The sequence below is a fragment of the Manacus vitellinus genome, unplaced genomic scaffold (genome assembly GCF_001715985.3).
Source record: "Manacus vitellinus isolate BGI_N305 unplaced genomic scaffold, ASM171598v3 scaffold_2_pilon, whole genome shotgun sequence".
Taxonomy (NCBI): domain Eukaryota; kingdom Metazoa; phylum Chordata; class Aves; order Passeriformes; family Pipridae; genus Manacus; species Manacus vitellinus.
Genome location: NW_021940208.1, coordinates 15,110,536 through 15,124,370, shown reverse-complemented (window position 1 = coordinate 15,124,370; position 13,835 = coordinate 15,110,536). Strand labels below are relative to the sequence as shown.

The window sequence follows — 13,835 nt, the reverse complement described above, 5'->3', positions numbered from 1 at the left end:
ACTAAGGGGAATTTTTGCATACTAAATAGCATGTGAATTGTCCATCCCCAAACTGAGACCAGGACCTGGGCAGAAGAAATGGAAAACTCCACAAAGACTGAGGCTCGGGGTAAGCACTTTCTAAAAACTGTCTTCTTTTTTTGTCTGCTTTTCCACCAATGCTTTAGAAAAATGTCATTTATAACCTTTTGAACAAGCCAAATCTCCCTTTGTCAGGTAGGCAAAAAAAAAATTAAAAAAAAAATTCAACTGTGATAAGGATTTAGAAAATCAAATGATGGGAAAAACCACTGTCTTACTGAGCTGACCCTGTGGTTGAAGCTGTGGTGCTTGCTAGAAGCCTCAGTGTGCACCCAGTCTGCCATTCTCTCTATCAGTATGCTATTAGAAAACATTTCCTCTAATCCCATCATTCACTGCTGTTGTGGAAAGCAGCAGGCTCCCTAGCAAATCCACCCACTATTATTTTTACCCTATTGAAAGCACCTTTATCAGACATAATCAAAATGGCTCATGTAATGTGAAGAGCAAGTGGGTTTTACCATCACTCATGCCAAAACTAAATATGGATTAAATTGCACCCTGCCAGCACAAAGTGTGCATTGTGTGGCTTTGCTCCGCAGTGCCCAGCCTCAGCTTGCTCCATGCCTGATAAAACGCTGCACACTCCTTCAATACTCCTTCTTTAAAAGGGCCAAACAAAGCAGCAGTGTCTGTGCTGGAATGTGCTGCAGGTAGTGATCTAAACCTCCATCACCAAAGTCAGGGAGAGGATTAATTTAATGCATGAACGTTGTTGCTTGGAGGGACTTCATAGGAATGCAAACCAAAGGCCCTCAAAGAGCCCACAACAAAGGGAATAGCCACGTGATCTCAAACTCCTGGTAGGATGAGGAGCACTGGATTAAGAGCTTGCTCTACCCCATAGAAAAGGCAGGAAACACTGTTGTACTTAAAAACAATGCGAGCAGGGAAAAGATTTTGGGATGGGTGTTCCAGGTTTTTTTTGTAGACTTTTAAAAAGTTCCTTCACTAGAAAATTGCATTTATATAGTAGCTGACATGAGCAAATGTCTGTGCAACTTATGTGGTCATATATGTAATGTATTTTGAGCTGTACTTTGTTTCCAGATAAAATAGAATAAATACTTGTTTTTCAATTCCTGTTTATTTCTTGGGTTTTTTTTTTTTTTTTTATTTTTAAATTTTTGTCAGGGTGCTCCATTGCCATCCTAGCAGTGCTGAGAGTCATGAAGCTACTTGTATTGACACAAAGTAAACTCCCAAACATGACATGTGCTGCTGTGCTGACTTGCAAGATTTCAGGTGAACCAAAAGGAGGATGAGGTGGGCTGGAGATGTGGACTGCTGCCATTTTTGACAATCACAGCAGAAAACAAATAGAAGACTACTCAGGAGTGCAGCACATGGCACCAGTGTATAAGGATTCCTTGCTATTTTGGGAGGGTGATCCCCAGTTAAACTCTGAACTACATACTTAAAAGACTGTAAAAATAACAGCAATACACAAAGAAGCAGCAATGTGAAATTTGCTAGACTAAACTAGCAACAGGGACAGAGTAGCTTTCAGTTTTCCCCAAACTTTCCCCCCAAAACCAATAGTGCTACCACACTCCAGCACAACTACCCTTGCTTTATGTTACCCATCATCCTTATCTGGATTCAGTTCCCAGAAGTCATGTAATTATATGCAATTATCAAATTATTCTTTCTTCTCAGTCTTCTACTCTTGTCAGTCAGACAATGCCATCCCTTTCTTAATCATTTAAATTGTACAGTAAACCATTTGAGTAACATTGTCCTGAATATTTTCATGTAAACCTTCTGGACAATGTTTGAAAAATGGCCTAAATAATCACAGGTAATTAGTCTTCCGTATCAGTTTTCTCTAATTCACTCTTACTTCAGCCAAGGTTTGAAACCACTCTTGGCTGCAGCTGCAGTGCAACACAAATGCTGAGTCTGTTGGTACTGATCAGGGGCCATGATTCCTTTCCTGTTTCAAAAATACAGTTACTCTCGTTATTGAAACAGCCTGCTGCAGGACCACTGGGTTCTGTTTTCAAAGACATTATACAGACAGCAATCTGTGGTGCTTACGGTCCTCCAGCCTGAAGAATGATCCTACTCAAACAGCAAGGACCTCAAGACAAAGATGTACCAAATTCTACCATAACTTTAATACAATTACACCATTATGGAATTCTAAAAACAACAAAATAAATGATCACTAGCTTTGCATAAAATGCTATTATTAATTTGAGATCAACACACCAAGACTGGTTCATGTAACATTTTATTCACAAGTAGAAAAAGTATTACAAAACGATTTATACAAGATTTTAATTTACATTTGTTAAAGGAGTATTTAAAACAGCACTGTTAGTCCCTAGATGTGATATGTGGGCAGTCTAAATGCAGTGATAGTGTATGTTTTCTATTGGCATGTACAACACTGCTTGCCACAGGCAATATACAAAAGACCAATTTGGTTAAATTAAGGAAAAAAGTATATACATAATATATACATATATTTAAAAAGACTCTCTTAATTTTTTTCCTCCCAATTTCCTCTCACACTATCTGTCACTCATTTAAAAAAAATGAGTATCTTTCTCTAGAGTTGCTGGACAAAAGCAATTATATAAAGTTTAAATTCCAATTGGAAAACATACTGTGGCAGATGCTGGCAAAACTTTTCAACATAGCTTTTTAAAGAACTGTTATTAGTGAAAGGTGAAATCTGCATATGTTCAAAAATATTTTGCCATATACTGAAATGCATGTTGGATTTTTTTTTATTTACAAAGTATATACAAAGAAGCACACATCTCTTCATGCACATGTAGTGAAAAATAATATTTTGTAATTTCTTTAATGTATGAAAGTCTACAAAGAAATTATTGAAAACTACTTGTATTTAAATATATACTTGAAAGTAATTAGCTGAGTAATTGTACTGTATAACTGCACATTATTCCATCGGTGACCAAATGATGGTATTCACTACTTAAAAAACCAAACCAAACAACAACAAAAAAATCATGTAACTTCTTCACTTACTTTGGTTTGCACTTGATAACTGTTATTCATGACTTTTGCAAACATGAATAATCTCACGGGCGAAGAGCTGAAGCATCTCCCTGCCATGGCTGCCTGGACTGGCTTTAGCTATTCCTGTGCAGGAAGGTCCAACCTTCTACTATGTGCTTCAAAGCAAAAGTCTTTCTCCATAGTGGATTATGAATACTGTCTCAACATTTCCATTGCCACACAAACCATGTGTGGAAAGATGAGTAATATTTATTGCAAATTTGCATCTGTTTTGCTGATTGCTTTACTTTTGTCAAGGCACACTGGGTATTTGAAAGGAATAATTGCTAGAGTTCATCACTGGCAAGTTTGAGCCTGCTGAATGTAATGAATCAGTAGAGGTTACTGGGATTACCCACAGAAGCAAAAACTATCTTAAGGATAAAAATGGTTGCAAAAAATGGTAGTTTGGGATGTGGTATGACAAATAGCTGTTAAAAAATCTTAGAATTACAGCACTGACTGCAGGGAGTTGATAATTTACTAGGCATACACACAACTTCGAGGATTTAATTCAGAGGTATTTTTTTTAAAAAAAGTTATGAATCAGGTTTTATATTTAGTGTGGAAAATTTGAATTGACACAATACTACAGTGAGAAGGACAGAGTGCCATGAATGAAACAAGGACTCCTAAATGAACGAATTAGGTCACCATGAAGCTCGACCTTTAAAAAGAATGCATTAATAAAAAAATCTTATTAACAGTCTCACTGTATTAATACTTTCATGGCACACCTGCTATAGTTGGAAATTTTGATGTGACAGTTAATTATACTTATTTCAACATCCAAAAATTACGTGCTATAACAACAAGTGCTGTATTCAAATACTGAGACTACCAATTAAACACAACATCCCTATCTATATGTCTGACCTTCATTAAACTAAAACTAATTTAATCTCCTGCTATATTTAACAGAACAATGTGACCTCCCATAAATGTAAGAATTGGATGAAGGGGACTTTAACCGTACATACTGTAACACGCTAATTCTTTAACTCCCCAAACTAGCTTATTGACTATAATGTAATATATAATAAAAGCTTCAGTTTATCAATAGATGATCCTTGCATAAATAGAAATGTTTAATTTTTACGTCCTTCAATAGCAGGAAAATGATTTAAAATTAGAACCAGCAGAAAAAAGAATTTTAATGCATGCATAAATCTGCAAGCAGAATAACTGGCAACTTCTTGTCCCACGCCTTCTGACACCTGTAGCCATATTTAAGAGACCCACCTAATCACACTCAAGTGTTTATATTTTTTGCTGTATTTACATACACTACTAAGCTCACTCCACTACATGTTTTGAGAATCTGAGGGAAAAGAAGAAGAGATGCAAAAGGTCATAAATCCACTCTGAGGGTTCTCCTAGGATGCTCTTTGAAGTTTCACTTTACAGCTGTTACACCTCCAATACAACTGCTCAGAAGGTGTGAAGTGATGCCATTTTTTTCCAGCTGGTTTTGAAAGCATGCAACACTGAAGACCAGACTATGTTTGATGAAAATCAGCAGAGGAGCATAAGGGAAGCATTCAGCTTTAGTTCTGAGAGAAAAAGCTTGGGTTCCTAAAAGAAAGCGATAGAAGAGTGGTTACATGAATTAGTAAAAAAACACTATGTACTTCTATGTTTGACTAAACACTAAAAAGTAGAGGTATACTTACTGCTTGCTGTAAAATTCACATAAACCTGAAGACTAAATCTGTATTAAAATACCTATTAAAAAGCTTATATTTGCGTGTATGTATATAAAAATATGCTATATTCTGATTTTATCATGTTATTATTGCTTTTGCAATATAATAATAAAGTATGGACCTATGCAAGACTCTAGTGCATCCACAGGCACTAAAAAGGCCATCCTTCCCTCAAAATATTTCAAGACATGAAAGATGGAAGGCAAATGGGAAAAAATGGTGCAGACTGAGATGAAATAATTTTCTTGGAGTTGTACAGCTGGCTACCATTAAGCCTGAAAATACATCTCAGGTAAGCCTAAGTCCTGGTTCTGTCCCTCAAACACTACTTAAATTTCTCCACCAAAAATGCAGAGAAAATGATCCACCACAGTGTCTGAATATGGAGAAATTGTACAAAATGAATCAGCAAGGTCTATGAAAGAATAAAAATGAAGAAAAACTTAACCCTCCTGAAGACCTTGATTATTCAAAATTATACACAAATCTCAGTAGTAATACAGGCTAGTACAAAACCATCAAAGAATACAGGATTTTGGGATGCTAGAAAAGATGTCTCCATACACATAGGAATTGATAGTAAAATTTACAATTCATATACTATAACAACTATGGCGAAATATAAGCTAATTTTTATAGTAATACTTCGAAATTCCATGGTTCCTTTCATCTAGAAAAACTCTTATATAATATTAATTGCACACCTCTGAAGTTGATACGTGGTTTAGTGGGAAAACACCCACAAACTTTTGATTTTTTAAATCCTGTTAGTATGGAAATATATAGTCCCTTGAGACATCTCGAGACCTGGGAACTAGCAGCATCGAGATCTGCATGACACTGTCCCTTCCTACACATACCTACAGAATATGACCTATATATATCACCTAATGATATTTGACATATACAAAAATAAAACTATGATAATTGCTATCTAAGACATGGGCAGTCAGTGCCAAGCATTGTTACAGACAAAACTATATATTGTAAATAATACATTGAGAAAAATATGTGCAACCCAGATAAGGTTGATATTTTCAGTGACAGCAGTAGATTTTCAGGGTGACATACAAGTTTCTTTGAAGTTAATGGCAAAACAGTTCTTGACTTAGCAGTCTGTTCACTTCCTTCCTTCTCTTGACAATGTTACCTAAACAATTAAGGCGTGATTTACAAAGAAATAACTATTGCTCTTACATGTCTTCAGAATATGCATATTTTTTGCTAAATAGTAATTACTTTCTACTTCATGTTTAGGAACAATAAGAAAGTGGCAGGCAAACCAAATGGAAGAGGATCAAAGGAAGGCAGTTTTATTTCTGCAGATGACCCAAAGTTTTCATAATTACAGATAGCATCATTTTCTTAATTAACTTTGGTGGATTATTAATATTAATGGCAATTGCTTGTGTTCCTGTCTCTGTGTACATACACAGGAAGGTGTTTCAGCTTTCCAGCCACAGCCTGCATAACCCTGGAGTAACAACATACCATAATTTGGGATCCTTTCACAGATTAGTTACTTGATGTTCCAATTTACTTACAATAGTAGAAAATTCCATTTTAAAGGTACAGAGCACAGCTAATATTCAGAAAGATATAATGATGAACCAGTAGCAGAGTGACTTTTTGTGATGGTTCCATTGTTACATAGTAGCGACAAATATTTTATCACCTCTTCTCATTTTGACCTCAGACCTGCATTTTCTCTGAGCTTTCATTGACTAAATTGTATTTTATGGACAAACTTACATTTCATCTGGTGACATGCGAATATGAATGGCATTAAAAAGCATTTGAAATTCTCTTCTGTTTCTAATCCTGCTGTAGTGACTCCACAGAAAGGCTTTGTAAATATTTTTAGATGAACACTTGCATGTCTTTTATGCTTTATTTACAACAAGCAAAGACAATTCCTCAGCTCTCCATCATAAACGAAGACTAGACTCACATAACAGTTTGGTCATATGGCTATTAAACTCATTTTTCCCCCTGAAATTTAATGAAAAAAATCCCCTGATAAAAGCTTACTGGTTTACTGATTTACCCCTGTATTCTGGTTCATATTATTTCAACAGTGGTTTGCATAATTACACCTTTCAAATTCAGTTAACAATTTTAAAATGCCAGATCTCTTGTAGAGGCTTACTTTATATCAGCAATAGCTAGGTGTAATCTATGGAGAAATATAACCCTACAACTTTTTACAATTCTATTTTTATCTAGCTCTACACGCCTGAAGCACTCATTCTCACTCCTTTGAAGTTATGTTTTTTACCTCTTTATCAATCTGTAGAGTCATTTGTTGTTCCATTACACTTTGTCTTTGGCTGGGTTTCAGCAGTCACCAAGTTCTGAAGTGATGAAACTTCTATGCATGTGCTGTGTTTGGAGATTTCAAAGGACTTTGCAACATTTCCATCAAGAGACTTAGCTGAAATAAGTACTTCACTTATTTCCTGGTTATTATCCAACTCAACAGTGGCTGCATTTTCAGTCTCAGGGCTGCAGGATTTTGCAGATCCTCCAGCCAGTTCTGAATATGATTCACAGATAGAAATACTGTCACAACAAGCTGAGTTTTGCATAAGAGGCCAAGCATCTGGAATGTCTCCACAGGCAGAGGGTGGAAGAGAACCAAGGAAAGCAGGAATCATTTCTCCAACAGAATCAGCAGCTCTGTGGAAGAACAGACACATGGTTTACAAAGCATTCCAGAAAATATTGTCAGTATTGTAATTATTATCATTAGTAATTGCCGTTATTTCAGGAAGGTTTAACAGGGTTGCATTAATACTCTAGAGACATTCATCCATTTGAAAAGGAATACAGTTTGTGCCTTGTCTGGAAATGACAAAAGCTCTGGTGAACACTACTAAAGGTAAACATCATGCCCAGAGCACTTCAGACAGTGAATCCAGGGTTCCAGAAAACAGGTTCTACATCTGGGTTGTTTACAGGCAGAAATATGACCAAAAAATATCATAGCAGTGTTCAGATACAAACACTGTTGCAAAGAAGAAGGAATTTTTTTGTTTTTCAATGCATGGGGAGGTGGGGTACTAAGACAAGATATAACAGGTTTAAGTACATCAAGAAAGATGATTGGGTAGAATCTAGAATCTTCAACACTAGGGGTTTTTTGGTTTTGTTTTTTTTTTGTTCCTTTTTTTTCCCCAAAAAAACCCAGGCTAGACAAATATCTAACAGAAGAAGTAAAGTGGGAGATGGGAACAGACAACGAGACTGCTTGAAACTTTGTGTTTGCTTTAAACTTGAATATGCATTCATTTTAGATTTTTCAGTTTGTTCTGTCTAGGCTTCAAAATGTGAAAAGTTTTTCTCCTGTTCTTTTTCCTGTGGAAAGGACATAAAATTAAAGAAGGGCAAATATTATTTTTATTTTATGGAAAATGGAAGAAAGTACAAGTAGAAACTCAATATTATCTACCTCAAGTGTATTTAAAGTGCATGATAATACTGACATCTGCCAAACTCTGTTGAAAGTCCAGTGGTGTTTTTCATTATATGTATGCCAAAAGAAGTATTACCAAACCCAAAAAGTTATACATATGTTTTATTTCCAAACATTGCCAACGGATTTATAAAAATGTAAAGGCTATATTAAGACTGATATGCAGTAATAATTTGTGTGACAAAACTCATCCCACATGAACATGCCTATAACAGATTTTAAGTAGCCTTACTCATTTCCAAAACATGATGCTTTAATAGCTTTAATATGCACACAAAGTATTTTCAGAAAGGAGGCCAAAAGTCAGGACACTGCCCCACAATTGAAGGAAATACATTATTCTGGCAAAGGAAATTGGCATAAACTCCATTTCTACTGGAAGGAACCACAGGATCTTTGATGTCCAAATTACATGGATATTACAGTTATTTTTAAAGCCTTAACCAAAAGATTCCTCAAAAAGTACACAACTTTGTGTACAAGGCTATCAATTTGTCAGCCTTGGTGGTATACAAGGATGACTCAAGCTTGTCAGTATTTAAACAAATTGTTATAGAAAATTTAGATATTTTGTATCTTATACTTAGGTCACTAGGTCACCTTACATAAACAATACTTATGAAGAAGCTGCCTCTACATTTTCAGTTACATGTGGCCATTAGAACAAAACAGCTGAAGACCAATTTAACCCTATATGGAAAATTATTCTAGCTAAAAGAAATAAATACATCCTGTGTTAAAATCTGTAACTCTGAAAAGAAGGAAACTCTGAAGGACACCATAAATTTTATGTATTTAGCTCACGGTACTGCTGTAGAAATAACTACTACTGTATTTATATTCAGCGGATCAGGAGAAAATTATAATCTGCTAGAAATTCAGAAATAATAGATATTTCAAATGTGAAAGTCTAAAGAGTTCCTAAATTAAAAAAAAAAAATCTTCATGACACTTCTGAATTGTCAATACCACCAGATTCATGAGTCTATGCAGCATCTTACTAATCAATAGCAGAAGAGAGGGTCACCAAAGCCTCTAAGGTACCAGAGAGTAAAAGGAAGACTATGTGCTCATGAGAGAAGTCACTTCTTTGCAGAAACCCATGTATCAAGTCAGCATTTGCAAAGTAATACTATAAACCTGTTCTTGCACAACATGGGGTGATATGGCTACAGTTCATCAAAATCCCTCATTCCACTTCAAACAGCCATTGTATCTGTATAAATATCAATTTAACTGCATAAAACAATACTTAATGTTTAATAGACATTTGTAAAACTAAGTTACCTTTCATTAAGTGTGGTCTGTGAGTGGAAAGCACAGCTGTGACCCATGCTACAGGTTTCATCACAGCACAGGGATGGAATCAAGTGAACTGGTCCTAAGGAATGAAAATGTTAAAACTGTTAAAGCTCTGTATAAACTTAGTTTCTGTTCTCTTTCAAACTTGAGCATTAGTTTGCCAGTTACATTATAATACATGGATTGAGGAAAGATTTCTTACTGCAAGGAATGGGTTCTCTATTCCTTTAAAATTGAATTACTTATAAAAGAAAGCCCTGTCCTTCCTTCAGGAGTAATACAGATGCCAGTCACGAATATCTAATTTTTTAATTAATTTGCTTTTCAACTGAATATACTTGAGAGAAAGCATTCTGAGTTAACCTATTAGGATGATATTTAAGCCTGTGCTCTTCTGTTAAATTATGTATTTCTTAATGTCACAACTGCATCTGTTTTGATACGACTTCACAAAATGGCAATGACTTTAATTGTTGAGGTTGTTAATGTCTTTAACATTCATATCACATTCTTAGATACTGGCTGGTAAATCCTTCATACTAATTTAAGTCTCAAAGCCAGATGCAGTGCTATTTTTATCAGAAAGAAATGATGTAGGTATTTAAAGTTTTTTTTTAAGTGAAGTCACTGGAATGAAAACAGGAAAAAACAACAACAAAAAAACCCCAAATAGCTACTTAAAAATCCTATCTGCTTATTGGGAAATTAGCCTAGGACAAAGGGTAGTTTGACTCTGTAGTTAAAGTTAGATGTCACAACTCAAGTATTAGATAAATAAAACCACCTTTTAGTAGACCTAACATACCACATGTCTGTGATGTGCTTCTTTGGCACTGGCAACATGTTCTGTGGTCATAGTCATTTAGCCGTGGTCTATCAAAACATGATAATTCAGAGCCATTGTAGTGAATGTCTTGGGATCTCAGAGACCCTTTGAACAAAGAGAATAAAAATCCATATCAGTAAGTGTTATCTTTCTTCCTGCTCAGAGCCTTCTATCTTCATAGAATGCTTAAATGTCATGCTATAAAGTATGTCTATACATTTTCCAACGGAAAGATCCACAATGATCATGTGGTTTCATGTAACACAAGCCACAGATCTTGCAACAAACCCTAGAACACCTGGTTCAACTACAGCCTCTTCTAGGAAGACATCTGCTCTCATTTTGATGATTTGAGAGTATATCTCATTCAGTGTTACAGTTTTTCAGTGCCTAATGATTCTCAGTGATTCCCATCTGAAACTTTCCACACTCAGCTTTCAGCCACTGAGATTTTGTTTATGTTATCTTAAAGAGCTTTATATTAACAGCAGAATTCCTTTAATCACTATAATTGTAGGCCAAGGCAAACGAGTTACTACACTTCACTAACTGAAGTTTGAATTCATTATGTCTGAATTTCACAAAACTCTAAAGCATCTTCTAGGTTAGGAAGAATTCTTACAAATACCTCTCTCGATCTTTTTATTTTTGCTTGTGCTGTAAGCAGTGATAACACCAATCCTTCCTAGATAATATCCTTGTTTGGCATTCAGGGCTCATTAGATGCTATAAACATATTTTAATACAAGTTTTTTTAAATTATAAAGGGGAACTAGAGAGCTTTTGATTTTTTCTTAATTTAAAGTAAGTGGCAGAAAAATGTGTATTAAAAACAAATTACATTGATGAGCTTTATGGGTTTTAAAAAAGTTTACTAATTTAACTGTCTTAGGCATTTAATTCATCTTGAATATGCCCATAAAACCCAAACTGTTAGTGACAAATCTCTCATGTACACTGGCCACATCCATTATCTTGATGACCTAATCTGTGTTTCACAATAGCATGTGATGCATAGATCCTGTGCAGCATCTAGCAGAGTGTGGCACAGAATTGATGCAATTAGACTATTTCTGGGTATCTACACAGCATTTTATCAGTAGAAGCTGGAACATCCACACTGAGCTGGCAAACTTGGATGGAGTCTTAGGCTTCTGCTACCTTGATCATCTCAATGCTAAACTTGCTTGAATGATGCAGACATTTCATTTATTTACCTACAGAGAGATCTGCCAAACTAACACCACTATATAAATATTATAAAGAACAGTAATAACTGGAAACTCACAGCTTGGTTTCTTCTCCATAAACTGCCTCTTACAATAGATAACACAAAGAATGAGGAGAGCCAAGAGCACTGTTGCAAGTGCACTGCATATAACAGCTGCCAGAGCAGTGTCTCGGGGACTGGAAGCAGTTGAAGGGATCTTCACAAGATTTACCCTGGTGGTACCTGAAATATAATTAAATAGCAATCAAGGTGAACTGCAAACATTTCAGGAATATAACCATGTAAATGAAAGTCTGAGAAATAGAAGAGGTTTATAGCACAGAAAAAACCAGAATGTTCCATCTGCTAATGTATCATCATTAGTTGCACATATAAATGAATACAATTATCAGTAATCAAATTATGAAAAAAATCTTTTAAAAATATATTGCAAAATATGTGATAATGAGTGGAGATAAACATAAACACATTCAGACTGTCCATGAGAATGGAATCAGATCCACACCACAAAAACCAGGACGTTTGAATATTTAATGCCACATCAATTTAATATGGAGAACATTTCCTACTGTAGAGTTGAGAAAGAGATCCACTAGAGGGAGTCACAAATACATGAACTTCCCTTAAAGAAACTTTCTGGGAACTGAGACACCCACAGAAGTTCAAATGCTATCAAAGTTAACATTCTGCTTGGTTGACACCATGGTCATTTATAGGATCAAACGTAGGATTTCAACTCTGCTAACTTTTTTTTCTTCAGTGATATTTTTTTAACACTAGATAATACCTCTAGTCAACATTCAACACATTGACTTCAGTAAGGACTTAAGCAATGTTTCTAGCTTTGACAAACATTGTTACCTTTAGGTGAAAAATATTCATTCTAAAAGGATCAAAACTTTAACTACCACTACTGAAACTATCTTAAATTATGAGTAGTATTTTAAAATTAAATTCTTTTAAATGACTTATGAATTTTGATAGCCCATCTATTTCAATCTACTTTGAAGTCCACATAAATTCAATAATATGAGAAAAAGCAATAAAACATTGAGTATTCTGACAGCAAATTTTTAAGAAACCACAAGCTACATTTTACTAACTTAAAAGAGTAAGTTAAATGTGTCTATTTACCACAGAAGATATTTGGTTAAAACCTAAAGACTATAATTTTCTAAAAAACGGTCCATGCAGTCGCAAGTTTAAATTGTGATATAAATGTCTGCCAGAGTATATTAAAACCTCTAATCAAATTGTACACACATACAATTATTTGATATCTTGACTGCAATTTAATAATAACAGGAGAGAACTTACTAGCTTGCTTAGTGCAATCAATGGAATTTTATTACTTAGGAATAATTTTCTGAAATAATTATGGTATTTCCTCCACACACATCAAACATCAGCACCAAAGCATTTGCAATACCATACTGCTTCATTATAATGCTTAGATTGACAAAAGTTAGGCATTTTGAAAATCAACTTAATTCTAACTAATCTAATAGTAGTCTTTAGATCACTGAACTCCAAAGAAAACGTTAACTTCTAAGAAATAAAGAATCCAGAAATTGAAACCCCCACCCCCAAACATATTAAATAAAAACAGTTTCTGTGGCTTACAGTATCATATAGTTGCTGGTACCTGGGGAAATATAAAAAAAGTGGAGAAGTCAGATCAAGGCTGTTATACAAAAGAATGTTTAGCTGATAAATTCCTAATTTCAACATGGAGAGAAACAAGTGTTACTGCATTTACATCCACTTGAATATTTCCAAACACCTGTGATATGTACTATTATGTTCCACTGTCACATCAAAAGTGTGAAGAACAAATTTATAGCAGATATTTTTTATATCCTTTTAACTTGCCAAATTGGACAGAGTGGAGCAACTGGAGAAAGTGCAATGGAGGGCCACAAATGACTGAGGAACTGAAGCCTCTCTGTCCTGTGATCCAAGTTTGAGAGAGCTGGGACAGCTCAGACTGGATAAGAGAAGACTCAGGGGAACCTCATCAATTTGTATAAATGTTTGAAGGGAATGTGCAAAGAGGACAGTGCTAGACTCTTTTCAGCAGACCAGAGGCAATGAGGCACAAACTGAAACACAGGAGGGCTCCCTCTGAACATCAGGACACACTTTTATAATTGTGAGGTTGACTATCGCTGGCACAGGTAC

The 13,835-nt window shown here is 35.1% G+C and overlaps 1 protein-coding gene across 2 annotated transcripts in view; it reads right to left on the bottom strand.

The window, feature by feature from the left end:
* Positions 1-2,305: 2,305 nt before the first annotated feature.
* TNFRSF19 (TNF receptor superfamily member 19) overlaps positions 2,306-13,835 on the bottom strand; it is a 59,129-nt gene continuing 47,599 nt past the window's right edge. For both annotated transcript variants that reach the window (XM_008920770.3, XM_018071497.2), the window contains exons 6-10: positions 11,712-11,876; positions 10,403-10,528; positions 9,583-9,676; positions 7,099-7,499; positions 2,306-4,689 (exon numbers count right to left, since the gene is read on the bottom strand). In XM_008920770.3, coding sequence (XP_008919018.1) covers positions 7,106-7,499; positions 9,583-9,676; positions 10,403-10,528; positions 11,712-11,876 — 779 coding nt within the window. In that variant the 3' untranslated portion in view covers positions 2,306-4,689; positions 7,099-7,105. The remainder of the gene's footprint in view (positions 4,690-7,098; positions 7,500-9,582; positions 9,677-10,402; positions 10,529-11,711; positions 11,877-13,835) is intronic.